The 26,246-nt window shown below is 44.5% G+C and overlaps 1 protein-coding gene and 1 long non-coding RNA gene across 2 annotated transcripts; one reads left to right on the top strand and one right to left on the bottom strand.

The window, feature by feature from the left end:
* On the bottom strand, window positions 1-4,131 carry LOC132872339 (uncharacterized). Its single transcript, XR_009651428.1, has 3 exons — window positions 3,819-4,131; window positions 3,576-3,645; window positions 1-3,280 (listed from the first exon to the last, which is right to left on the bottom strand). It is a non-coding gene; the product is annotated as an uncharacterized LOC132872339 (long non-coding RNA).
* On the top strand, window positions 2,891-26,246 carry LOC132872338 (arrestin domain-containing protein 3-like). The gene is made up of 7 exons (XM_060907110.1): window positions 2,891-3,778; window positions 16,336-16,380; window positions 18,361-18,421; window positions 19,958-20,105; window positions 20,198-20,294; window positions 25,271-25,527; window positions 25,803-26,246. Exons 1-7 carry the CDS (start codon window positions 3,517-3,519, stop codon window positions 25,974-25,976), a joined length of 1,044 nt encoding a protein of 347 aa, XP_060763093.1. The 5' UTR covers window positions 2,891-3,516; the 3' UTR covers window positions 25,977-26,246.

Below are 26,246 nucleotides of genomic sequence, written 5' to 3'. Positions count from 1 at the left end.
AATATAGAAAATTCTGAAGGGTTCACAAACTTTCAAGCGCCACTGTATATACACACACACACAAATACAGTGACTTGTTTATGTACACAATTCACAGCTATGCAACAGCTGTACAGATGTATTTGGTGATACAGTAAGTGAGCTAAATTTTAACAGTGCAAACAATGCCACAAAAAGAAAAGATTCATGCCGTTGTCATGATTCGTTGTCATGCCAACCGAGGCTGTTGTGTTTCCCGCTTGTGGTCTCGTCACTCATCACTTCCGGAAGGGGCAGTGCTGAAGTAAGTAGCTTGAATACGTAGCTCAATAGGGTATACATGCACTAAGTAGCTCGGCAGAAATCGCATAATCTAGGTCGTGTAGCTTGATTCCGAGAAATCAAGTTCGGTTCAATTTCAGCCGAATTAAGGTGTATACATGGCATTTTGAACTTCGATTTCAGTCGAGCAACGGCAGAAATTCGATTCTCTCTATGTGCATGTAAACGCACTGATAGAGACAAACAACCATTCACACTCACGGGCAATTTAGAGCCACCTAACCTGCATGTCTTTGGACTGTGGGGGAAACCGGAGCACCCGGAGGAAACCCACACAGACACGGGGAGAACAAGCAAACTCCGCACAGAAAGGCCCTCGCCGGCCACGGGGCTCGAACCCAGGACCTTCTTGCTGTGAGGTGACAGTGCTAACCATTACACCACCGTGCCACCCCTGATTTCAAAATCCTGCTCCTTATTTCCAAGTTACATTTGTCTTTAAATATGTTATTGCATTTATTCTACATAATAAGAAAATTCTTCATGTTGAGTACTATTGGCTTACTGACCACATATGAAAATGTGTGTCTGAGATGCCATATTCATCTGTACTTATTTCACAAGCTATCTCTATATTGTATTTCTAGCATGCATGTGAATTCATTTTCATGAAGAAGAAAAAGTTTAGATCTAGACTCTAAATGTTCTAATCTTCCATCTCCTAAAGTAGTGGGGTCCAGGGCCCCCCAGGGGTCTGTGATGTATATATCCTAGGGGTCCCTGACCGTCTTGCTTTTTTTTTAAAAAGAAATCATAAATAGATTTCTGCTGAGCTAAATAGATACAGTCACCGGCTACTTTATTAGGCACACCCATACACCTGCTGTTTTATGCAGTTATCTAATTAGCCAATCCACTGGCAGTGGCACAATGCATAAAATCATGCAGATACAAATCTTCAGTTAATGTTCACTTCAAACATCAGAATGGGAAAAATTGTGATTTCTTTGGCTTTTTTTTTTTTTTAGTTGGCGCAATGGACGTGGTGTGTTTTTGTTGTGTGTTTGTGTTGGGATGTTTGATATGATGGTGGCTGGTGTCTCGTCTTGTGTTGTGCTGTAAGACAAATTGCCTTTTTAAGGACATTAAAGTTTCTAAGTAAGTAAGTACGTAAGTCACTGTGGCATGGGTGTTGGTTTGAACCAGATGGACTGGTTTGAGTATTTCAGAAACTGCTGATCTCCTGGGGTTTTCCACACACAGCAGTCTCTAGAGTTTACATGGAATGGTACGAAAAAAAAACACAACAACATTGAGTGAGCAACAGTTCTGTGGCTGGAAACACCTCATTGATAAGAGAGGTCAGAGGAAAATGGCTAGATTGGTTCGAGCTGCCAGGAAGGATACAGTAACTCAATCACTCTTTACAAGCGTGGTGAGCAGAAAAGCATCTCAGCATCCAACAGCAGAAGAACACATTGGGTTCCATTCCTGCAGCCAAGAACAGGAATCAAGAACAAGTGCCTATTAAAGTGGTCGGTAGATGGGTAGAAGACATAGACGAACAAATGGATAAATAAGTAGATTGACAGCTCACATTTTTTAAGATTATATTGTTCTATTGTCGATTTATATTGCATTCAATAGGTTATTTAGATGAAAGAAATGCTGTAGATGCTTTTATATTTGTGCTGCCATTGTTCATTTCTATAATTTTAATTGCTCTTTATTGCTTGTAACCCTGGTGGTAGCCCATGGAACGCACTTAACCTTAAAATATAAAACATAATTTAAACAGATAAGGTTTGCCTTTGTGTTTCTGATCAAAAATGAAGCTACGGAGTTGGCACAAAACAGTATTTATTTTCATTCTGCAGCCAGATATAAAGAGTGCCAGGAAAAACATGGCGTTCGATTTTCTTCTCGTTCGCTGTGCTCACTTGTGAAATACGTATGTTCAACACTTGAAGGTAACCTTCATATCTTTGCGCCACTAATATCCTATATATATATATATATATATATATATATATATATATAAGATAGATAGTCAATGTATATAGAGTGCAGTGTGGTAGTACAAACAAGAGTATATAACACAGGAGGCACAATAGTATATGGCAAGATGGATTCTCTGTCTCTTTGGCATATCACTGCAGTGACATGGCCGCTCGGACAGCTCCAGCCATCAAAGTTTCTAGGGAAAAATTACAGTAGTGGTTTCCCGTTATAGAGGTTTTCTCCTCTCAACCATTCACACACACATTCGCACATCATCGGGACGTTTTAGAGTAGCCAGTTAACCTAACTACTTCTGGTGGAAGAAACCTACACACACACACACACAGGGAGAACATGCAAACTCCACACAGGAAGGCCCCCGTCAACTGTGAGGTTCAAACCTGGAACCTTCTTGCTGTGAGGCGACAGAGCTAACCACTGGACCACCCACAAGATGGATTAGATCAGCTGTTTATGAGGGTGATGATATGGGGGGAAAAGCTGCTCCTATGTCTGGTAGCTCTGGTGTGTAATGCTCTACAGTGTCTGCTGGAGGGGAGGAGTTGGATGAAGTTGTATCGACTGTGTGAGGAGGGTGTTTTCTCCACCCACTTCCTGGTTCATGAGCTGTACAAATCCTGGAGGCTGGGCGGGGAGGCTCAATGATTCTTTCTGCTGTCCTGACTGTTCGCTGTTCCTTTCCTGCTGTGTGGCTGTTATAAACAAGACTGTGATAATGTGCACTGGATGGATTCACTGACTGCGGTGTAGAACTGTGACAGACCAACGTTTCTGAGTTGCTGCAGAAAGTACAGTACATCCTCTGCTGGACTTTTTTTGAGGATAGAGTTGATGTTAGGTTTCCACTTCAAGTCTTATGAGTTGGCACAGGACTGTTGGATATAGTGAAGGGGAGCATTGCAGAGGGCTGTCTCCTGAAGTCCACCATCATCTCCACTGTCTTGAGGGTGTTTAGCTCCAAGTTATTCTGACTGCACCAGAACACCAACTGTTCAACCTGAATACATTGGGGGAGGGGGAAAAAAGAAGAATATTGTGAATTAATTGTTTGGGAGCTGAAAGAGTCGGTCAGCTGACACACTTGTTCTGATTCGCTAAAAGAAACGCTTGTTTTCAAATGTTGTTGGGAGTTGACTCGGAAGTAGCCAGGAAATAGTTGCGGAGATACATATTAGGTGGAACACAATAAGGTGTACAGCTTTACAACTACGTGTATTATCTGGACTGAAAACTATGGCTTGTACTGTGAAGAACATTTCAGTGGCATTTGATCTCATGAATGAAAGCATCACCTTTACGAATGGAGACTACATTTCCGGACAAGTAACTCTGGAGGTGGCGAAGGAAACTCACATCAAGAGTCTGTTGATCAAAGCCAAAGGGAAAGCATCTGTACTGTGGTCGGAACATTACGGCAATAACATCACAGTTACTTTTTATGATAAAGAAACATGCTATAAGTCAATTCAGTACTTCATTCAAGAAGAGAAAAAAGGTAAAACATCACCTGCTTTAATTCCAAAGCTCAGACCTACCTGTGATATGTAGCATTAGGTATGTGTTGCGTGAATCGCGTGTGGGGGTGGAGCACAGAGGACGGCAGGACAGAGATCAGGTTTGTAAACCGGCTTTATTGCCACACTTTTCAGAGTTGCAATCAAGTTTTCACTGGCGCGAGAGACACACACAGCGTCTCGTCCGGTTCTCCCTCTGCTCTCGCTCTCCCTCCTTAAATAGGGCGGTTTACTGGGGAGAACACACAAAACACAGGTTAATGACACTCAGGTGAAGCGATTCTGCCACTTACCTTCCCCAACTCCGCCCTCCTGTCACAGACCGGTGCTTGACCACGCCCCCGCTGCCACATACCCCCACCGCCCGACTCAGGCCGGGCGCCCGTCCGGCCCGCAGCCGACTCCCCCCCCCCTTGACGGGAGAGGAAGTCCGCCACGACCATCTGCGCCCCCGGCCTGTGGACCACCTTGAAGTTGAAAGGTTGGAGCGCCAGATACCAACGGGTGATCCGCGCGTTGGCATCCTTCATGCGGTGGAGCCACTGGAGGGGCGCGTGGTCCGAACAGAGGGTGAAAGAGCGCCCCAGCAGGTAGTAACGGAGGGTGAGGACCGCCCACTTGATGGCCAGGCACTCCTTCTCGATAGTGCTGTAGCGCCCCTCACGCACTGACAGCTTCCGGCTGATGTACAACACTGGGCGGTCCTCTCCCCCCACCTGCTGGGACAAAACGGCCCCCAGCCCTCTGTCCGACGCATCCGTCTGCAACAAAAAGGGGAGAGAGAAGTCAGGGGAGTGCAAAAGTGGCCCCCCACACAGTGCAGCCTTTACCTCAGAGAAAGCCCGCTGGCACTGCTCCGTCCACTGGACCGGGTCTGGCGCCCCCTTTTTAGTGAGGTCAGTCAGCGGGCTGGTGACGTCCGAATAATTAGGTATGAACCTACGATAATAGCCAGCCAGCCCCAGGAACTGTCTCACCCCCTTTTTGGTCTTGGGTCTCGGGCAGGCCGCAATCGCTGCTGTCTTATTAATTTGGGGACGCACCTGCCCGTTACCCAAGTGGAAGCCCAGATACCGTACTTCCACCCGCCCAATCGCACACTTCTTCGGGTTGGCAGTGAGCCCCGCCCGCCTCAGCGACCTAAGGACGGCCCTCAGGTGTTGCAGGTGCCGCTGCCAGTCATTACTATAAATGATTATGTCGTCTAAATAAGCGGCCGCATAGGTGGCGTGGGGCCGGAGGATCCGGTCCATCAGCCGCTGAAACGTAGCGGGCGCCCCAAACAGCCCAAACGGAAGTGTGACGAACTGGTGTAAGCCGAACGGTGTGGAAAAGGCCGTTTTTTCCCGGGATAATGGAGTCAAGGGGATCTGCCAATATCCCTTCGTCAAATCCAGTGTCGAGTAAAAGCGAGCCGTGCCTAGTCGATCAAGCAGCTCATCAATACGAGGCATTGGGTACGCGTCGAATTTAGACACCGCATTGACTTTTCTATAGTCCACGCAGAACCGGACCGAGCCGTCGGCCTTGGGAACCAGGACCACCGGGCTGCTCCAGTCACTGTGGGACTCCTCGACGATGCCCATTTCGAGCATGGCCTGAAGTTCTTCCCGAACCACCTTTTTTTTGTGTTCGGGCAATCTATAAGGTCGGCTACGCACTACCACCCCCGGGGGCGTCTCTATGTGGTGTTCTATGAGGTTGGTGCGACCGGGCAGGGGCGAGAACACATCCGAAAACTCGGCCTGCAACTGGGCGACCTCCGTGAGTTGGGTCGGGGAGAGGTGGTCTCCACAGGGGACCGGAGAGGTGCGAGATGCCAATGACCCTTTTTGGATCTCCGGCCCCAGCTCCGCCTTCTCCGGAACTACCGACACCAACGCCACGGGGACCTCCTCATTCCAGAGCTTCAGCAGATTGAGGTGGTAGATCTGTAGCGCCCCCTCCCTGTCCGTTCGCCTAACCTCATAGTCGACATCCCCGACTCGCCGTGTGACCTCAAAGGGCCCTTGCCACTTGGCGATTAATTTGGAGCTCGACGTGGGCAACAGGACGAGTACCTTATCTCCCGGAGTGAACTCTCTAAGGCGCGTGCCCTTGTTGTACAGGCGGGTTTGCCGTTCCTGGGCCTGCCGCAAATTCTCCTGAGTTAAGTGGGTGAGCGTGTGGAGTTTTGCGCGCAGATCCATAACGTATTGAATTTCATTTTTGCTCTGCGAAGGTCCCTCCTCCCAATTTTCCCGCAGTACATCTAAGATGCCGCGCGGCTTACGCCCATACAGTAATTCAAATGGGGAGAACCCCGTGGAGGCTTGGGGGACCTCTCGCACTGCAAACAACAAGGGTTCGAGCCACTTATCCCAGTTACGTGCGTCCTCACTTACGAATTTTTTGATAATATTCTTGAGGGTGCGGTTGAACCGTTCGACTAAACCGTCCGTTTGTGGGTGATACACGCTGGTGCGGATCGGCTTAATACCCAGTAGCCCATACAGTTCGGCCAGTGTTCGTGACATAAACGAGGTGCCTTGATCAGTCAGAATCTCTTTCGGGATTCCGACCCGGGAGATGACGTGGAAGAGAGCCTCTGCAATACTACGTGCGGAGATATTGCGAAGAGGCACCGCTTCCGGGTATCGCGTTGCATAGTCCACCAGAACCAATATAAAGCGGTACCCTCGTGTTGACCGATCTAATGGCCCGACGAGATCCATCCCAATTCGTTCAAACGGGGTCTCGATTAATGGTAGGGGGCGCAAGGGCGCTTTTGGAATGGCCGCTGGGTTTACTAACTGACATTCGCGGCACGCCGTACACCACTTACGGACGTCGCCGCGAATCCCCGGCCAATAGAATCGGGCCATTATCCGGGCGAGTGTTTTATCCTGCCCGAGGTGTCCCGCCATGGGATTAAAGTGAGCCGCCTGGAATACCAATTCCCGACGGCTCTTTGGAATTAACAACTGGGTGACACGCTCCTTCGTCTGAGTGTCCTGCGTCACTCGGTATAACCTATCTTTTAAAATGGAAAAATGGGGGAAGGTCGGGGTGGCATTCGGCTGGAGCGTTTGACCATCGATTACTCTCACTTGGTCAAACGCGTGTCGCAGAGTTTCGTCTCGCGATTGTTCCAGTGGGAAATCCGCGAGGGATTCCCCAATAGAAAGAGGAGGAGCCGGGGGCCCCTCACTCTGTCGCGGAGATGACGTAGATGGCCCTGCGACCGCAGCCCCAGCCAAAACGACACCGGGACCCCCCCCGGCTAACCGGCAGGACCCACTCTTTACCAGGTGTGCCATCAACCCCCGGAATCCCGGCCAATCAGTCCCCAAGATTAAAGAGTGGGTAAGGCGAGGATTAACCGCCGCCTTCACTATAGATTTGTCCCCTCTGAAATGTATGTGGACCGACACCAACGGGTAGCAGTGGACATCCCCGTGCACACACAACACCTTCACCCCTTGTGCTCCCCCCAATGCCTCGTCTTGCACCAGGCTTTGGCGGATCGAGGTCTGGTTGCAACCCGAATCCACCAACGCCTGATAGGTCGCCCCTTGTACACTTACCGGTATGCGATATGCTCCGGCCTGATCGAGGGCAGCCTCTGGCGCGTCGGGGATCCGCACCACCGCCCCCACCTCCATCGCGGCACACTGTTGCTGCAGGTGGCCCGGTTCCCCGCAGCGCCAGCAAACCGGCCCGGGCCTCCCCTCTGCAGCTGTGGACTGGGGGTCACTCACCTGAGGGGGGGGAGAGACAGACATAGAAGGGAGAAACGGGAGGGCACCACGGGTGCGGCGGGCCGGCTGGGGTGGGGCCGGCCCCCGCCTCCGTGGTGGGGGAATGGGGCGAGGACGGGACACGGGAGGAGGGGGAAGAGAGAGAGAGAGAGAAGAGGAGAGAGAAGAAGACATCTGTTGTCCTGCCGCCGGGACAGCCGCCAGATGATCCTCCGCCAGTCCTACGGCCTGATCCAGCGACGCCGGGCGGTGGCACTGGACCCACTCCGCGGTTCCGGCGGGTAGGCGGGCGACGAACTGCTCCAGCGCCACCTGGTCGATGATCCCCTCGGCGTCGCGATCTTCGGCCCTCAGCCACCGCCAGCAGGCGTCCCGGAGCTGCTGGCCGAACGCAAACGGGCTGCCGACTTCCTCCATACGCAGCGCGCGGAAGCGCTGGCGCTGCTGCTCCGGCGTGCGCCCCACGCGCTGGAGGACAGCCCGGCGAAGGTCGGCGTAGGCCAGCCGGTGGTCGGCGGGGAGCTGTAGTGCGGCTAGCTGCGCCTCTCCCGTCAGGAGGGGGAGGAGGCGCGCCGCGCGCTGTTCCATCGGCCACCCCGAGGCTTCGGCGACCTGTTCGAATAATGCGATGAACGCCTCGGGGTCGTCCTGCGGGCCCATCTTAGTCAAAGTGATGGGAGATGGGCCCGCGGCCGGGGCGCTGGTGGACCCCGCCGACGCGAGGAGGCGCCGGAACGCCTCGCGGTCTTCCTGTTGAGCCAGTACCAGGGCTTCGAAGCGGCGCTCCTGCTCCTTCCGGAGTGTAACGAGCGCCTGGTGCTGGCTCTGCTGGGCCGTGGCGAGGGCGTGGACCAAGTCCGCGAACGGGGAGGATTCCATGGGGCTGCAGGACAGGTGCTCCACGGTCCCGGGTTTCGGCACCACTGTTGCGTGAATCGCGTGTGGGGGTGGAGCACAGAGGACGGCAGGACAGAGATCAGGTTTGTAAACCGGCTTTATTGCCACACTTTTCAGAGTTGCAATCAAGTTTTCACTGGCGCGAGAGACACACACAGCGTCTCGTCCGGTTCTCCCTCTGCTCTCGCTCTCCCTCCTTAAATAGGGCGGTTTACTGGGGAGAACACACAAAACACAGGTTAATGACACTCAGGTGAAGCGATTCTGCCACTTACCTTCCCCAACTCCGCCCTCCTGTCACAGACCGGTGCTTGACCACGCCCCCGCTGCCACAGTATGGCTTAAAACTCATCTCATTATCTCTAGCCGCTTTATCCTGTTCTACAGGGTCACAGGCAAGCTGGAGCCTATCCCAGCTGACTACGGGCGAAAGGCGGGGTACACCCTGGACAAGTCACCAGGTCATCACAGGGCTGACGCATAGACACAGACAACCATTCACACTCACGGTCAATTTAGAGTCACCAGTTAACCTAACCTGCATGTCTTTGGACTGTGGGGGAAACCGGAGCACCCAGAGGAAACCCACATGGACACAGGGAGAACATGCAAACTCCGCACAGAAAGGCCCTCGCCGGCAACAGGGCTCGAACCCGGACCTTCTTGCTGTGAGGCGACAGCACTAACCACTACACCACTGTGCCGCCCTGGCTTAAAACTCTTCCAGATATTTTGTTGAAATGCTTCCTGCTGTTTCTACTTCATGTTTTCCTGTGAATGGTTCAGGGTGTGTATTAGACTGAAGTGAAACGTGGGAAAAGTTGTCCAACTGGTCCGGTTACTCCTGGTTATGGAAGCTGGTCTGAGAAATGATTTTTATTTATGATTTATCTGGCCATTCTGCCATCATAATAATGAGAAGATTTCACATAATTCTGACTTAATGTCTCATAATAATGAAATAATTGTCTCATAATTATGACTTTCTACCTCATAATAGTGAGATCTTATCTCATAATTCACCTGACTTTCTGTCTCATAATAATGAGAGTCTATTTCATTACTTAGTGTCTCATACAGCGGTGCTTGAAAGTTTGTGAACCCTTTAGAATTTTATATATTTCTGCATAAATATGACCTAAAACAACATCAGATTTTCACAGAAGTCCTAAAAGTAGATAAAGAGAACCCAGTTAAACAAATGTAGGGTATATGTATGTGCAATTGGTCTTAAGTGATTAATCTCATTAAATCATTGAATTGAATCAGTCTCATTGAATCATACCATTGAATCAGTCTCATTGAATCGTTTTCATTGAATCAGTCTCATTGAATCGTTTTCATTGAATCAGTCTCATTAAATCATTGAATTGAATCAGTCTCATTGAATCATACCATTGAATCAGTCTCATTGAATCATTCTCATTGAATCAGTCTCATTGAATCAGTCTCATTAATAATACCATTAATTTTTGGTGTTTAATAATAAATTACCAAACAGCTAAATGTATTACTTACCGTATTACAAAGACAGCCAATAGCACTTACTGTATGTACACTTTTGAGTTATTTGAAATTGTCTGACTTCAAAAATATCGGTACAACAACAGACACAGTTTAACAGAATAATTGGATTTATTATAACAATGATAAAAAAACAGTGATATATCTGTGTGTGTGTGTATGAGAGCGTGTGTGCGTGTGTGGCCTTATGGCCTAAAACAAAAGGGTTAGCTTTGATTGCTAGCTAAGGTGTGTTTGTGTGTGTGTGGCCTTGTGGCCTAAAACAAAAGGGTTAGCTTTGATTGCTAGCTAAGGTGTGTTTGTGTGTGGGGGAGGTGAGCCACCACGTGGGGTTGAGAAGAACAAAGGATCAGCTCAGATTTGCTAATTCACTAGCTTATCTCATCTCATCTCATTATCTCTAGCCGCTTTATCCTTCTACAGGGTCGCAGGCAAGCTGGAGCCTATCCCAGCTGACTACGGGCGAAAGGCGGGGTACACCCTGGACAAGTCGCCAGGTCATCACAGGGCTGACACATAGACACAGACAACCATTCACACTCACATTCACACCTACGGTCAATTTAGAGTCACCAGTTAACCTAACCTGCATGTCTTTGGACTGTGGGGGAAACTGGAGCACCCGTAGGAAACCCAGTCGGACACGGGGAGAACATGCAAACTCCGCACAGAAAGGCCCTCGCCGGCCATGGGGCTCGAACCCAGGACCTTCTTGCTGTGAGGCGACAGCGCTTCACTAGCTTATAACATTCCTACGTAAATCCACTGAAACCTTGATGAGGTCAAAATATGTGTAATAATGAAATTAAAGGTGTTAGGAAGGAATAGAGAAAAAGAGCATGCAACGCTTATCTTTTAAACAACTGAGAGAACATAGAACAATGTAGAACACAAAATTAAGTATGCACAATTTAAAGAGTTCCTGAGTTTAAATTCACACTACTTCATAAAGCTAATTCCTAAGACTAGTTTGCCCCAAAATGCCAGTCTTACTTAGTAACTTGCTCCTATGCAAGATTATAGAGATGTTCCGAGACTTTTGGAGTCCACAGGAGCACGTGAGTCGATTCCGTGGAAGAGCAGAGAATTCTTGGTCCGACGCTTTGTCGTTCGTAAAGAAAAGTCTCTGATCAAACAATGTTCACAGCGCTTTGTCATAAGGAATCCGGTCGCTTCTAACTTTTAATTAAACTGCTTTGGGCGGCAGTCGTAACGTTACTTATAATGAACAAATCAAAACTGGTTGTACTCAATCTGAGTGAAATAGCGCGATTTAAGTAGTTTTACCGTGGCCAATGGTAAATGGAAAACGCACTGAAATCTTCTTTCTTGCCAGGCAGAAGTTGTGATTTCGGATGGTCCAGTGAGAGAGTGCCTCTTTTTGTGTCTGTTACCGCATGGTTTCAGAGCCAAAGAGACAGACGGAAGGGTGCTTGAGTCACTTATAGCTTCCGGGAGGAAGTAACGTAGGTGATCCCGCCCAGGCGTGACGTAGGTCAACGCGGAAGTTGGCTGATGGGATTTGTAGTTAAAAGAGACTGTGACTGGCTGTACCTACACAAATGAGACAAAAATATTATACTTGGTCATTTATTTATTGAGGAAAATGATCCAATATTACATATCTGTGAGTGGCAAAAGCAGGGCTCTCAAGTTTTGAAGACAGGCAAGAGTGACATCCCGCCCCCGGCCTGGCCCGGCCCCCATAAGGGGGTCAGAGGGGGTGTGGGTTGGACGGTCCATGGGAATGGGGGTGTTTCATTAATAACATTATTAGTTTTGTTGTTGTTATTATTAATTGATCAAACTTGTGGAACAAAAGACTTGACACATGGCACAATTTAACCAAATACAAAGTATTTATTCAAATTTTCTTTCGCGTCTTCACAACAAAAATAATAGTTAACTCTATTTTCCCCTCACTTTTGATGTAGGTATATAACACTGGTGTGTGTGTGTGTGTGTGTGTGTGTGAGTGAAAGAGAGAATAGATAGAGAGATTATGACTGGTGTTTTTTATTGTACGTGTTGGTTGCCTTTTCGGACTCTTTTATCATTTTTGGTGTAGGCTCCCATTTAAAACAGTTTGGCTCTAGCCCAGCCATTTTGAGGGTCATAATGGAGGACAATGTCCCGTCTAAAGCCAAGCTGTTGTGTGTCGCTGTTTTATTTAGCCCGACCATTGAAAACACCCTCTCAGCATTGGCATTTGAATGCGGCAGAACTAAAACCAAGGTCGCAATCTTTGACAGCCTTCCAAATTGGTTCAAGCCAGTCACCTTTGAAAAAAGGAACCAAGGGCCTCTATTACCCAAATGTTTTCCTTTTATCATAATTAATAATGAGCAAGTCATGTTGTGTGCAAAATATTTCTTACCTTGTTCTTTGTTGAGGACATTTTCCCCCAAAACTCCTCAACATCAAATGATGTTGGGTCCTCAGGCATGGCAATGTCCATAAGCTGGTAGTCCATGAACTCCTCACTTATTTGGTCCTGCTCTTTGGGGTCATGATAAGTAAGGAGTCCCTGAAATCTGTGTCTACAAGACTGCTAGAATACAGTGAGAGACAGATTTGTTTTGTGATCATGACCATTAAACTTAAAAATAGTATGCGAAAACCCTTGCCTGTCCACAAAGTACAAGGCATCTTCAACCCTACACTCTGCTCTCAGCTGCACATCAACAAATCTTGCGTGTTTCAGGAGAGGATCTGTCAGTGGTAGTTTAGCCATGGCATACTCCACAGCTCTGACTAGGAATGCTAGTGCTGCCTGCTGGAATTCTTTGGCCTCCTGGGATGTGACGTCTCCAGCCTCAAGAAGTCTGTTGAGCGTGGCTCTGGTGGTGAATCCCACACTGAGGTTTTTCTCCTATCAGAGAGACAGAAGACATATAGAAAGCAAGTCAAATACACAGGCATCTTATAAGATATCCCTGGGTTTAATTGATACTTTTAAATAAATCCATAGAAAAGATGTATTTGTTGTCAATAAGCATAGATTACAAGTTTATCTCCATATGTGACTTCAAAACATTACCTGGCAGTTGGTGCTGTGGGTCCTTGTAGGGGATATCATGGACTTCTCCCTCTCGTAGCGCTGCTGGTGTCATGAACCTCGAACAGAGTTTCTTGATGAATTTCTTCATCTGCAAAATTTAATGTCATAAAAGATTCCAATGCATTATCAATGCAATTGCTACTCAGTTCAATGTCTATGAGTAGATTTAAGTTTAGATAATTAAGTTAGGGGCGACACGGTGGTGTAGTGGTTAGCGCTGTTGCCTCACAGCAAGAGGGTCCGGGTTCGAGCCCCGTGGCTGACGAGGGCCTTTCTGTGTGGAGTTTGCATGTTCTGTCCGTGTGGGTTTCCTCCGGGTGCTCCGGTTTCCCCCAAAGACATATAGGTTAGGTTAACTGGTGACTCTAAATTGACCGTAGGTGTGAGTGTGAATGGTTGTCTGTGTCTATGTGTCAGCCCTGTGATGACCTGGCGACTTGTCCAGGGTGTACCCCGCCTTTTGCCCGTAGTCAGCTGGGATAGGCTCCAGCTTGCCTGTGACCCTGTAGAACAGGATAAAGCGGCTAGAGATAATGAGATGAGATAATTAAGTTATTTTTTCACTCTGTGCAAGTAATTTATCAAGGGAGTAGCTACTGTACTGAATCAACAAATATGTCAGTTTTGCTAACTTTAGATAGTCTTTTTTGACAAAGTCACAACCTAAATTTCATAGGGGTGTTGCACTTGAGAAAGGAGACATCAAAATAGCCTAACCCTCCCATTTACCTCTTCATACAGCTGGAATATGGATGCCTCTTCTCTCTGGAGAAGGAGGTTCAGTGTAGAGAATACTGACAATGTGGCCTGAAGGAACAGGAGGTAGACTTCCGTCCAGGGATTGGAAAATGCCTCCGCCAGCCTTCTGAATCTTGGTTGTTTCTCATCTGCAAATAGACTGTTAGTACTGGGTGTCTCATATAACCATCCTGTACTAGTGTCAATATGATGTGTGACTTACTCACAGATTTGAAGTAGCTGGTGAGTGGGCTATACCGCTGCAGAATGCAGGTGATGCACATCTCCAAACTCAGCCACCTCACAGAAATGTGAGGCAGCATTTCCATGTACTCACTGCCATGGAGTTCACAAAATTCTGGTAAAATATGTAAGAAAAATAAAGTTATTTTTCCTCACTTTTGGTGTATAAGACTGGAGCTAATTGAATTACAAACCTTTCAAGTAACCTTTACGGTTTGTGCTGCCCTTAAACCAGTATCCAATATCCACTATAAGGTCCTCAGTGTCAAATCCAGAGATCTCCAGAACATGACATGAGTGCATAGATGTATTGTCATGATTATACAGCAAATTATTTATTTAGCTTAACAGATATTTAATGCAAAAGCAAACATGTTGGAACTTACTTCCAAAAACCTCTGCCCTGCGTGTTTGGCAGTGTTGTGTATTATGTGGCAGGGGCATCCATGGATGTAAATGCTCGGATTTTCCAGAAGCATTTTTCCTCCAACTGAATTTTTGGCACCAACATTAACCGGGGCATTGTCCACTGACAGGCCGACATAATTTCCCCATGGTATCTGATGCTCTTTCAGGACGTCGTTGATTTTTTTTTTTTATAAATTACATCAGCTGTGCCACAGCTTCTACCACTTGTGGTGCACATATCAAGTAATCTGTGCATGACTTTTGTGGTGTCAAATACCCTTACAGTTAAGGGGTCCATTTTCTCTAGTCCTGTAACAATACCATTTTAATTGACCTGGCTATACTATAGTGCCCAGGGACCACTTTACTTATGGTGGGATCAGACTACATGATATTTTTGTCTTTCACAATGGTCAACATGGCATATTAGGCAATCATAGTGCCATAAATACTTGCCATGATTTGGTCAGGAGACTGGCAACATGACAAGTTTGACCCCAACCAATCATCATTCACGTCCTTCCTTGCATGTCATCAGGGAGGTCAAGATATTCATGGCTATCAAGGAACACGTCATAAGATTTTTCAAACTAGGCGAGAAAATACAAAAAAAACTGACATGCTAGATTTTTCATCAGGGTGTTGTGGGATGTCCCAGACGCCACATCGCTGTTCTTTGATTATGTCACACTAAAAGGCCTATTCATTGTTCTCAATGCTCATATTCGGGCCTGCTACTGTAAATTTCTCAGCCATTGATAAAATTGTGTCAAAATTGGGCTGAATCTGTGTAGTCTGTTACCGGTATAAGTTAGTACTTATAACACCCCTTTTGGCAGATATCACAGCTTGCAATACCTTCTGTAGTCCACTAGGAGTTTTTTTATTCTTTAATGAGTTTAATGAATTTTCAACCACTGTTCCATTTCATGTTCTGGGATATTCTTGGGTCATCTTTCACGCACAGCATGTTTAAGAAGTTTTTTTTTTATTCATAGCATGTTTAAAAACTCATGTTTTACCCACCGATTTTCAGTGAAGTCAGGGACTGTGATGGCCATTCCAAAAGCTTCCGCTTGCTTTTCTTGAGGTAGGTTTGGAGACACGTTTTGGATCATTTCAACTTCAGTTTATTGACTGACTGTGTCACATTTTCTTCCAGAATTTGCTGATATTTACTGGAATACAGTCTTCCATCTATCTATGAAATCTTTTCTGTGCTACTGGCTGTCACACAACCCCAAAGCATAATAGACCCAAAGACCCATACTGAATACTTTCATCACATTCTCTTCTTTTTTTGCTCCAAACTTATCTTTGGCAGTTGTGGCCAAAGAGTTTCATCAGTCCACAGCACTTGTTTCTAAAATGCTTCTGGTTTTTCTAGATGTTGCATCGTTCATAGTGTATAGACTATGTTTCTTTAGGTCAAGGTCAAAACTGACAGATATTCCTATATTTGTTGGTATACATGGTTCCTACCAAGACACACACACAGTGAATGGTGTACAATATATTCCATTGATTGTATTGGTCATGATTATTGACAAATTAGTAACAGTGGCTAACCTGGTGTGTCTCGGTTTATGTATTTATAAGGTGCTGGTTATATCACAAAAGTAGGGGGAGGGGCCTGCATTATTATAGGGCACTATTTGAGATACTGCTAGACTTGTTTCTGAACTTTTTTTTAACAAACTCCTAAAAAAGGGGAAAGTCTACTGGCTAAAAAATGTCTATTACTGTATTAAATGATGACGGACTCGAAAACATTGGCGCCAAATGACATATTGGTGTATTGCACTGGAATCATCTTAATCAGTGAGCTGTGTGGCATAAAGACGTATACAGAAAGTTTGGATAAGCTCCAATATCTGGAAAAGAGGATATTATCTTTGATACTCAAATGAACTATTTTTATTTGCAGGTGACGATGGATATTCACTGTTAACAAACGAGTTTGGGCAATGTTGTAAGTTTAAACAGTGTTTGAAATGTTTGGTTTTATAGTGCCTTTATATTACATTATTACTCCTAGTACTTTCTCTCCTCCTACTATTCCATAATAATAATAATAATAATAATAATAATAATAATAATAATTAAAGACTTTCATCACAAAATGCAATAAGCGCCATATTCGAAATTTTGGAACAATATACATAGGAGATTGTCAATAGTAAGTTCTATTCACATCTCAAATGTTTTTTTTTTTGTCAAAATGCGACACATCCCATTGCTTTTACTGCATGAAGTTCCATTTTTTTAAAAATCAAACTGCAATATCTGCCACTCTAATTTTCTTCTGAATCGCGCTATATCCGCTCAGCCAATCAGCGCTCTCGATTTGTCCAACATGGAATCTCATTATCTCTAGCCGCTTTATCCTTCTACAGGGTCGCAGGCAAGCTGGAGCCTATCCCAGCTGACTATGGGCGAAAGGCGGGGTACACCCTGGACAAGTCACCAGGTCATCACAGGGCTGACACATAGACACAGACAACCATTCACACTCACATTCACACCTACGGTCAATTTAGAGTCACCAGTTAACCTAACCTGCATGTCTTTGGACTGTGGGGGAAACCGGAGCACCCGGAGGAAACCCACGCGGACACGGGGAGAACATGCAAACTCCGCACAGAAAGGCCCTCGCCGGCCCCGGGGCTCGAACCCAGGACCTTCTTGCTGTGAGGCGACAGCACTAACCACTACACCACCGTGCCGCCCCAACATGGAATAAAGAAGCAAATAAGGTATTCTGCTGGTAGAAAGGTGCCACAAATTGGGTGTACTCACAATGCATGGGACAATCGCTCTCTTTGTCATGCGGACAAACTTTCCAATGATGATTAAGCTTTTAATTCTGGAGAGAAGCAGGTCAGGACATAAAATGGGACAAAAGATTAAAAGAACAAACTATTGTTTTAGATGAGGCATGCAGGGTTTTCTTGTAAACTGATTTGTGCACATATTTGTATTTTAGTCCTGTTGTTAGCTTTAAAAAATTTGAGCATAGGGGTGAAACCATCGTAGTGCTTTTACCACATAACTCTTCAGAGCATTCTTGTCACAAAGGGTAAATCCTACAATTAAGTGTAAAGTTTCACATTTATTATGCTTGGGAGGACTTTTTTAAATTAAAGCCAGTATCTCACTGGCCTGCGACAGCTTGCGACAAATTGCGAACGTCATTCGCGAAAGAGTTTCAAAAGTGTCTTGAAACATTCGCAGGATTCTCAATTTCCTCACATGAGTCGCAAAGTGTCGCTCCTTCGTCGGTGAAATTTTGAACATGTTCAAAAAATTCATGTGACAAAATTTCTCTCAAAATAGCCGCAAATGCGTCGCTGGTGTCGCAAAGCCGTCGCGAACCCTTTTCGAGTCAGTTTCCGTGAGGCTTCCTCTACTTCCCTGCCTGCCGAGGGAAAGCCGGGCTGCGACAGCCTGTGACTAGTTGGAGACACAACAATTGCGGTAAAATATGCAAATATCAATTCAGTGTGATTCCAAGTGAAAATTGTCGCTAATTCGCATATTTTATCGTAATTGCTGTGTCTCCAACTAGTCGCGGGCTGTCGCAGCCCGGTGAGATACTATATTGTGACAGTTTACTGCATGCAAAACTTACAGACTTTTATTATTATTAATTAACTTGGATAGATAGCATTTTGTGAAAAAAAATAATTTTTTTCATTTTGCATGAATTAGGGATTTTATCAGAACATGTCATATGATTTAGAGTAGTTTATAATAAACTTTTCAAATAACATGATATTTCATTTTTCAATAATGCACAATAAAAATGTCTTTTTCTCAAATTAGCAAAACTGGATATATTGCATTTTGCGATGAAAGTCTTCAATTAGTAGTAGCAGTTGTTGTTATTACAGTCAATTTAGCATGCAACATTATAATGAAGTTGTAATAACATATCTCTTTTCTTTATCAGACTCAAGAATTATTCAACCTGGAATCCATGTTTACCCTTTCACCTTTCAGATTCCACACCAGTGAGTATTAGTCTCATACATTTTCATATATTTTATAGTCATTCACATAGACTTTTTTTTCATTGTAAAAAAAAATCTGTTGTTTTTACAAAAAAAAAAACAAAACCTGGCAGCTGTGGTTGCCAGAATAATTCAATATAAAATACAGTGAACATGTAAACAGTTTTACTGACCAAACAGTAATTGCAACTGTTAAATTGTAAAATAAACAGATTGTCCCATAATTTTGTAAAAATTTTTTGGGGCTTTTTCCACCTTTATTGGATAGGACAGTGTAGAGACAGGAAATGAGCAGGAGAGAGAGATGGGGAGGGATTGGGAAATGACCTCAGGTTGGAATCGAACCTGGGTGCCTGGATTTATGGCATGGCGCCTTATCCAATTGAGCCACAATGCCCCCAGTCGAATTCTTAAAAATAAAAATTCAAAATATATGTTTGTTAAATGTAGCTAGCTATTCACATTAAATGTTATTTTTACACTGCTAAAATGTCTCTCATCTCATCTCATTATCTGTAGCCGCTTTATCCTGTACAGGGTCGCAGGCAAGCTGGAGCCTATCCCAGCTGACTACGGGCGAAAGGCGGGGTACACCCTGGACAAGTCGCCAGGTCATCACAGGGCTGACACATAGACAATCATTCACACTTACATTCACACCTACGGTCAATTTAGAGTCACCAGTTAATCTAACCTGCATGTCTTTGGACTGTGGGGGAAACCGGAGCACCCAGAGGAAACCCACATGGGCACGGGGAGAACATGCAAACTCTGCACAGAAAGGCCCTCGTCGGCCACGGGGCTCATACCCAGACCTTCTTGCTGTGAGGCGCCAGCGCTAACCACTACACCACAGTGCCCACTGCTAAAATGTCTCATATCATTATCTCTAGCCACTTTATCCTGTTCTACAGGGTCGCAGGCAAGCTGGAGCCTATCCCAGCTGACTACGGGCGAAAGGCGGGGTACACCCTAGACAAGTCGCCAGGTCATCACAGGGCTGACACATAGACACAGACAACCATTCACACTCACATTCACACCTACGGTCAATTTAGAGTCACCAGTTAACCTAACCTGCATGTCTTTGGACTGTGGGGGAAACCGGAGCACCCGGAGGAAACCCACGCGGACACCATGCAAACTCCGCACAGAAAGGCCCTCGCCGGCCACGGGGCTCAAACCCGGACCTTCTTGCTGTGAGGCAACAGTGCTAACCACTACACCACCGTGCCACCCCTCTGCTAAAATGTAAAAAATAAAAATTTATGTTGTTGTGAAGGATACAACTTTTCTCTGTACAAAATACAAAAATGTGTGTTTTCCACAACAAAATACAATATTTTTGAAATTTTTTATTTTAAAATTTACAATAATTTTTGGTTCGACATTATACATCATCATACTGGTAAATAAACACAATATCACTGTATTTTGCTGTACAGAATTTTTATGTCATGGTTTCACAGAATTTTACTGTTGATTTTACTGACTTTTTTTTAACAGTGCAGTTCTGCTTGTGTGGCATTTTTACAGAGACATGCCTGCATCCTTCAAAGGCACCCATGGAAAGGTGGTTTACTCTTTAGAAGCCAAATTGTGCAGGTCAATGTCAGTGCCAAAAAAAGCCAAAGTACATTTCTACTATGTTCCTCAAGGAGACATGTCTACACCAGACTTGATGGTAGGAATCTGATTAAGAGCTACACAACAGCAGAAACGGAGTGTGCATGTGTGTGCATGTTGATTGTGAAGCTTATTTAACATTTTATGTAGATGTCTCAACATGGGTATAAAGAAAAGAAGATGAAATTCTTCACATCTGGGAGCGTAGCCATGGATGTTCATACAGAGAAGACAGGTTTCCACTTAGGTAAGACCCCATCAAAGTACTTATAGATTTACAATGATGATTTTATAAATGTACAGTATAAGACATTACATGTTATTAACACTTATGTAGTGCAAGTAGAAGATAGGATTTTTTCACAAATTCATATTACAGAATGAAATTCTGCCTTATTTTAGGAACAACATCTCATCTCACAGCATATTATCTGATGTTAGGGAATCCTAAACTAGTAGATACTGTGTATTTCAAGCAGAAAATAACCCTTATTTATTTTTCTGGTTACCATCAAATCGTGCACTCTGATTGGCTCACGAGCGGTCTGGAATCCTACAATATGGACCCCGGTTACGGACCTTTGGCGACTCGCTCGTTACAACAACAACAAACATAGTGGCAATTTTGTGTCAACATTTATTTTCACATTTCTCCATATAATAGCATTAATTTTACAGCATGGATAGCGATAACGACAGTGTTCACAGTGAAAGTGAGTTTTATTTTTGGAAAATTCCGAGCTGACGTAACTTCTCAAACAGATTTTGACGAGCTTGTATAGTAGCAGGTTTGTTCTAAATATGGTTTCCCTTTCGGGTGCTCTCATTTTCTGTTAGAATTTGGTAAAGAAAAAATAAATATATTATTTACCAGCTTAAGGTCGGTCCGTATGGTGAAATACCGTGACCTCGGCCTTGAAGACTGACCTCGGCCCAGAGGCCTCGGTCAGTATTTTCAAGACCTCGGTCACGGTATTTCACGATACGGACCTCCCAGCTGGTAAATAATATATATGTATTTCAGACTGTTAATGACACTGAATACTTTGTCAGTCAGCAGACTCCTAATGCATATGCCCATGTTTATAAAATATCATGCCAAATTAAAAACTAATAAATGAAAGCTTTTCTTCACTATTATCGGCAGTGTTTTTGCTAGTCTCTTATGTTCATACTTAAAACAACCTGCTTAAAATAATCAAGCTACTTCTGCAGTTAACCAGATGTGAGTTATCTATCCAGAGGTACTGCCTACCTGTGTGTACAAATATTCTCGGTCTACAGGGGCTGTTGGCAAGTTTCCAGCTTATTTCCAAGCTACCACTGATGCCATTAGCAAACATGTCATCAGGTGGTTTAACTTGGCCTAAAGGGAGTTTACTATCACCATCTAAACAGCAGCGATGAACACTAGGAGTGGTTGCTCCAAAATGCTGCACTGAATGCGTAACTCCACAAAAAGAGCCTTTATTATTTTTTTGCAAAGAATGCTGTGATGACAATAGTCATCATTTTGTTTAACCACCCATAATTTTTTTGAACTTCTGAACTAGGTGTGCAGCATATTTTGGCCACAGGGGCGTAGCTAGGATTTTTCAAAGGGGGTGTCACACACTGACTGGCACCCTGAATACATTATGTAACAAAAAATAATTACCATTGCTAGATTTAGGTAGCTTAGAAACCGGCTCGTCCATTATTGCTGTTTCTTCCACGTTTTCTTGATGTTGTGTTCTAGAAACGGCACTAAAACTTAGCTTCGAAGCCACAAAATGCAACTTTGATGGAAAAAAATATATAATAAATTGCTTACCTCTCTTCATGCCGAAAGAAGGAGGAAAGTTTTGCTTGTTTTGACATGACGAATTATTAACACAAGAGGAAATACTCATAATTCGTAACTAAAAAGACTGCAGTTACACTGGCAGCTTGAACATGCTTTCTAGTGCGATCGTGTTGCGCTTGCGCAGAACTGTGTCAGTCCTGCGCACCTTGGCCTGCACACCTGAAGGCGCACCTCGGGCTGCATGCGTGCCTAATGATCTCCGGCACACTCGCCGTTAACAAAGAACGCCTGTCTTTAATCAATGAACTATGTTTGGGCTATTTAAGGACTGCACTCATGCAAGGACGATGCAAAGTATTACGCCGTGTCTAGTGTGCCTTACAGAGCCTTGTTTCCTGTCCCTGTTCTTGTTGACCTCCTGGTTTTTCAACTCCTGTTTCTCATCCCTTGATCTTGTATAGTTTTGCCTCTGATATTCTGTCCGCGCCTCGATTGACCTCCTGCCTGTTTCCTCGATTACAACTTTGCCTTCTGTTTCAGACTGTTTGCCTGTTGCGTGCGTTTCATGCACTTTATGCTCATGTCGCACTGCGTATTATTTAACATATCTGCACTTACATCCGCCTCTCCCGCACACACTGTGACAAACTGGGTTTTCGCACCCAAACCACAGGAAGTCCATACAAGGTTATAGAAACCCTAATGAGGCTGAAGTGACAGTCTAGTATAAAAAAAAAGTTAGAAAAATTACAGTGGGTGCTTTTCTAATATTCTTATGCGGCTATTGAAAAAATGTATGGTCCGAAAAAGGGGGGGTCACGGGCACCCCAGGAACCCCCCCCCCCAGCTATGCCCCTGGACCAGATATTAACCCCTTCAGATACAAGGAAAAATGCTATGGAACTTCATGCTATGGAACTTCATGTGTACAATTGTACACATTATGTCCGAAGTTGTTAAAAATGCAGATTATAAAAACAGATCAGGCTTGAGTTTCTGAAAAGCATCGCAGCACAAAGATCATTGTTAAATGGTCGAGCGAGCAACACAATGAATGCTTGCTCTCCTAGTTAAGACGCTCTTAGCGTTAAGAGGCTTTGGAGAAACCCAACACAGTTCTATTATTGGGCCGTCATGTAAAAAGACTTTGGGCTAGTTTTATTATGCAGATCCAGAACAGATACACTACTCCTAGGGCTATAGTTAAGACCCCTATTTTTTTCAAATCCAAGACAAGTCCAAAACCAGGATTATCCATGATCAAGTATTAAGGGGGTCGAGGCCAAATCAAGATCATCCATCCATCCATCCATCCATTACTTATAGCCGCTTATCCTGTTCTACAGGGTCACAGGCAAGCTGGAGTCTATCCCAGCTGACTATGGGCGAGAGGCGGGGTACACCCTGGACAAGTCACCAGGTCATCACAGGGCTGACACAGAGACAAACAACCATTCACATGCCCTCACATCCACACCTACGGTCAATTTAGAGCCACCAATTAGCCTAACCTGCATGTCTTTGGACTGTGGGGGAAACTGGAGCACCCGGAGGAAACCCATGTGGACACGGGGAGAACATGCAAAACTCCACACAGAAAGGCCCTCGCCGGCCACTGGGCTCGAACCCAGGACCTTCTTGCTGTGAGGCAACAGGGCTAACCACTACACCACCGTGCCACCCCAAATCAAGATCATGTCCAATAGTAATCAAGACCAAGTCAAGATATAGACGAGGCTGACAAAATTAAACCCTTTTTGAGGCCAAACTTTTACTTCAAAGAGTTGCCTTCAGTTATGCATTGCACCAATGATTAGGCTATTTCTAGAAGGAAGAATTACTTCTTGACAAACTTCTCAAAAAAAGACTAGATGAAAATTACTTTTACAAACTCTCAGACAAACCAAGACAATATTTCGTGAGGCCAATGCCCAAGACTGAGACTAAACCAACTACAAATGCCAATAAATCTGTGACAAGTCCAAGTCAATACACAAAATGTCTCAAGACTATAGGACTCTCGTCATACAGCCCTAAGTGCTACAGTTGGCCTTAATCCAGTACAGTGTACATTTGTTTTCTGGGAAATCATTGGTGATATTGTTCAGGTCTCTTAGTGTTTTGAGGCCTTGCATTCCTGCCTGAGTTCTCTTTCTACTTTCTCAAGCTCTGCTGTAATTAGTTCCATTTTCATATCAGCCCCAGCTTTTGATTTGCTCATTGATGTACTTGTCACATTTGTACCTTCTTGCACTCAAAACTCCACTTCCCAGAATTCACAGCGGCCTTCAAATATGGCCGCCACAGACTACAACACTCGCCCTGCACCTGTGAAGTACATGCTCAGTTCCTTGTATCTGACTTTATCAAGCCTTTTGTTATTTCTCTGCTGAGTCTGGTTTTTGTCTTTGTATTTTGGATTATGCCTTTTGATTTTGCCTCTGATAATCTGTTTGTGTCTCGCCTGACCTTTGCCTGTTTTTTTTTATACTACCTTTTGCCTCATGATTTGGATCTGTTTACCAGTGTGCTCTTAATAAACACTCCGTTCTGCTTTTACATCTGTCTGTTTTCTGCATATCTGACAGTAATCATTTGCATCTGTGTTCATTTGCTGAATTAATATATTAATTCAACAAATGAGTACAGATGCAAACGAGTACTGGTTATATTCATACTTACAGTATATATAGATATTAATATTCCAATATTTATTTTATGTATCCCAACAACGTTCTCTATTTCTAATTAGAGAACTGAAGGCAAATTTATTATCAAAATTCTATTTATCTCATTTTATTAAATATAGGAATGCATTTCTGACAGCTATTTTGTCACTGCTATAGCAAGTTATGAGTGTTTGAAATATGCTGTGTAATATATCAGTCCATAAGTTAAAACAATGGCTGTAAACGAGATTCGTTGAGACCTGAGCGAGACATCGTAGGATGGAAGTAAAACGTACAGCGGAAATCAAAGTGATCAACATCTGCCAACGTTGTCAAAAAACGTGCGCGCCCTCTTTCGAATGCTGATGTAATCAAGCGGAAGTTTTGTTTGTTTTGATAGCAATCAGGAAAGTTTGAAAAAAGTAGGCAGTAATCGTTATTTAAACTCGTTTTTGTGCAATATTTCATTTGGAAAACGGTTTTCAAAATGGCACCACTGACACTTCACATTCCAAAGTCTTGCACAAGTCTTGTGAAGATCGCGCGAATAAGCGACGCCCGCCGTGGACCAAACGAACTAAATTCAGCATGGCTAAAAACCGAATAGGCCGATAAGTATAATATTTAATTGCAATTAGTTGCCAATACGAGTCACGATATAAGGTTACTAAAACCGAAAATGTAATTGAATAACATGTTAATTAAGAAATAAAGCAAGTTTAAAAATGACTTCAGTTCTCCTTTAACACAAACTTTGTTCATTTACAGGTGAGCAGATAAAAGTGAAAGTAGACATTGTAAATAATTCCTCTCGTACAATCAAACCTAAGTTCAGCTTGTACCAGAAGCAGAGCTGCTTTGCCGCAAAGAAAAGAAAAGTGTGCACCAAAGAGCTCCTGAAAGAAAAAGGTGACCCCATCGATCCATCAACCAAGCAGTGTGTGATCAAGGTGTTGAATATTCCAGCAGATACCTGTGTTTCCATCCTCAACTGCAAAGTTCTCAAAGTGGAGTATAGACTTAAGGTGGGCTACCTACAAAATCCAAAGTCAGAGATATAGCTTGGAGTCTTAGCTAACATAAGCTTTATTTATTATTATTATTATTATTATTATTATTATTTAAACAATTGAACTTGGTGTGCAGTTGTAAAAATGGGTATATTTAAAATTGCACAGCTTACTTATTTGCAACAGAAATCTCTACAGCATACATACACTGAAGTCAGGGAAGTTTCTTTACACAGTGAAATCTCTCTTCAATAGCACTCAATGTGATCAGTGCATGTTTCCTCTTTCAGGTCTATCTGGACATAAAATTTGCTAACAATCCAGAAATTAAACTGCCTGTGGTGATTCTTCCCATCAGTGTGACCCAAGAAAACGCAGATGTAGCAAATGCAAAGCCAATGGACATTGGCTTTGAAACATGGATGAGCAAGCAAGCGGACTTGAACCCGTTATCTTTTGATTAACTATTAACTCTTAACCTTGGACAAATGACACTTTATTGGTTGATTATATTATATGATTATGATGATGGGTGGCACGGTGGTGTAGTGGTTAGCGCTGTTGCCTCACAGCAAGAAGGTCCGGGTTCGAGCCGACGAGGGCCTTTCTGTGTGGAGTTTGCATGTTCTCCCCGTGTCCGCATGGGTTTCCTCCGGGTGCTCCGGTTTCCCCCACAGTCCAAAGACATGCAGGTTAGGTTAACTGGTGACTCTAAATTGACCGTAGGTGTGAAT

The sequence above is a fragment of the Neoarius graeffei genome, chromosome 24 (assembly GCF_027579695.1).
Source record: "Neoarius graeffei isolate fNeoGra1 chromosome 24, fNeoGra1.pri, whole genome shotgun sequence".
Taxonomy (NCBI): domain Eukaryota; kingdom Metazoa; phylum Chordata; class Actinopteri; order Siluriformes; family Ariidae; genus Neoarius; species Neoarius graeffei.
Note: the sequence above shows the minus strand (reverse complement) of the source record. Positions and strands in the feature narration are given on the sequence as shown.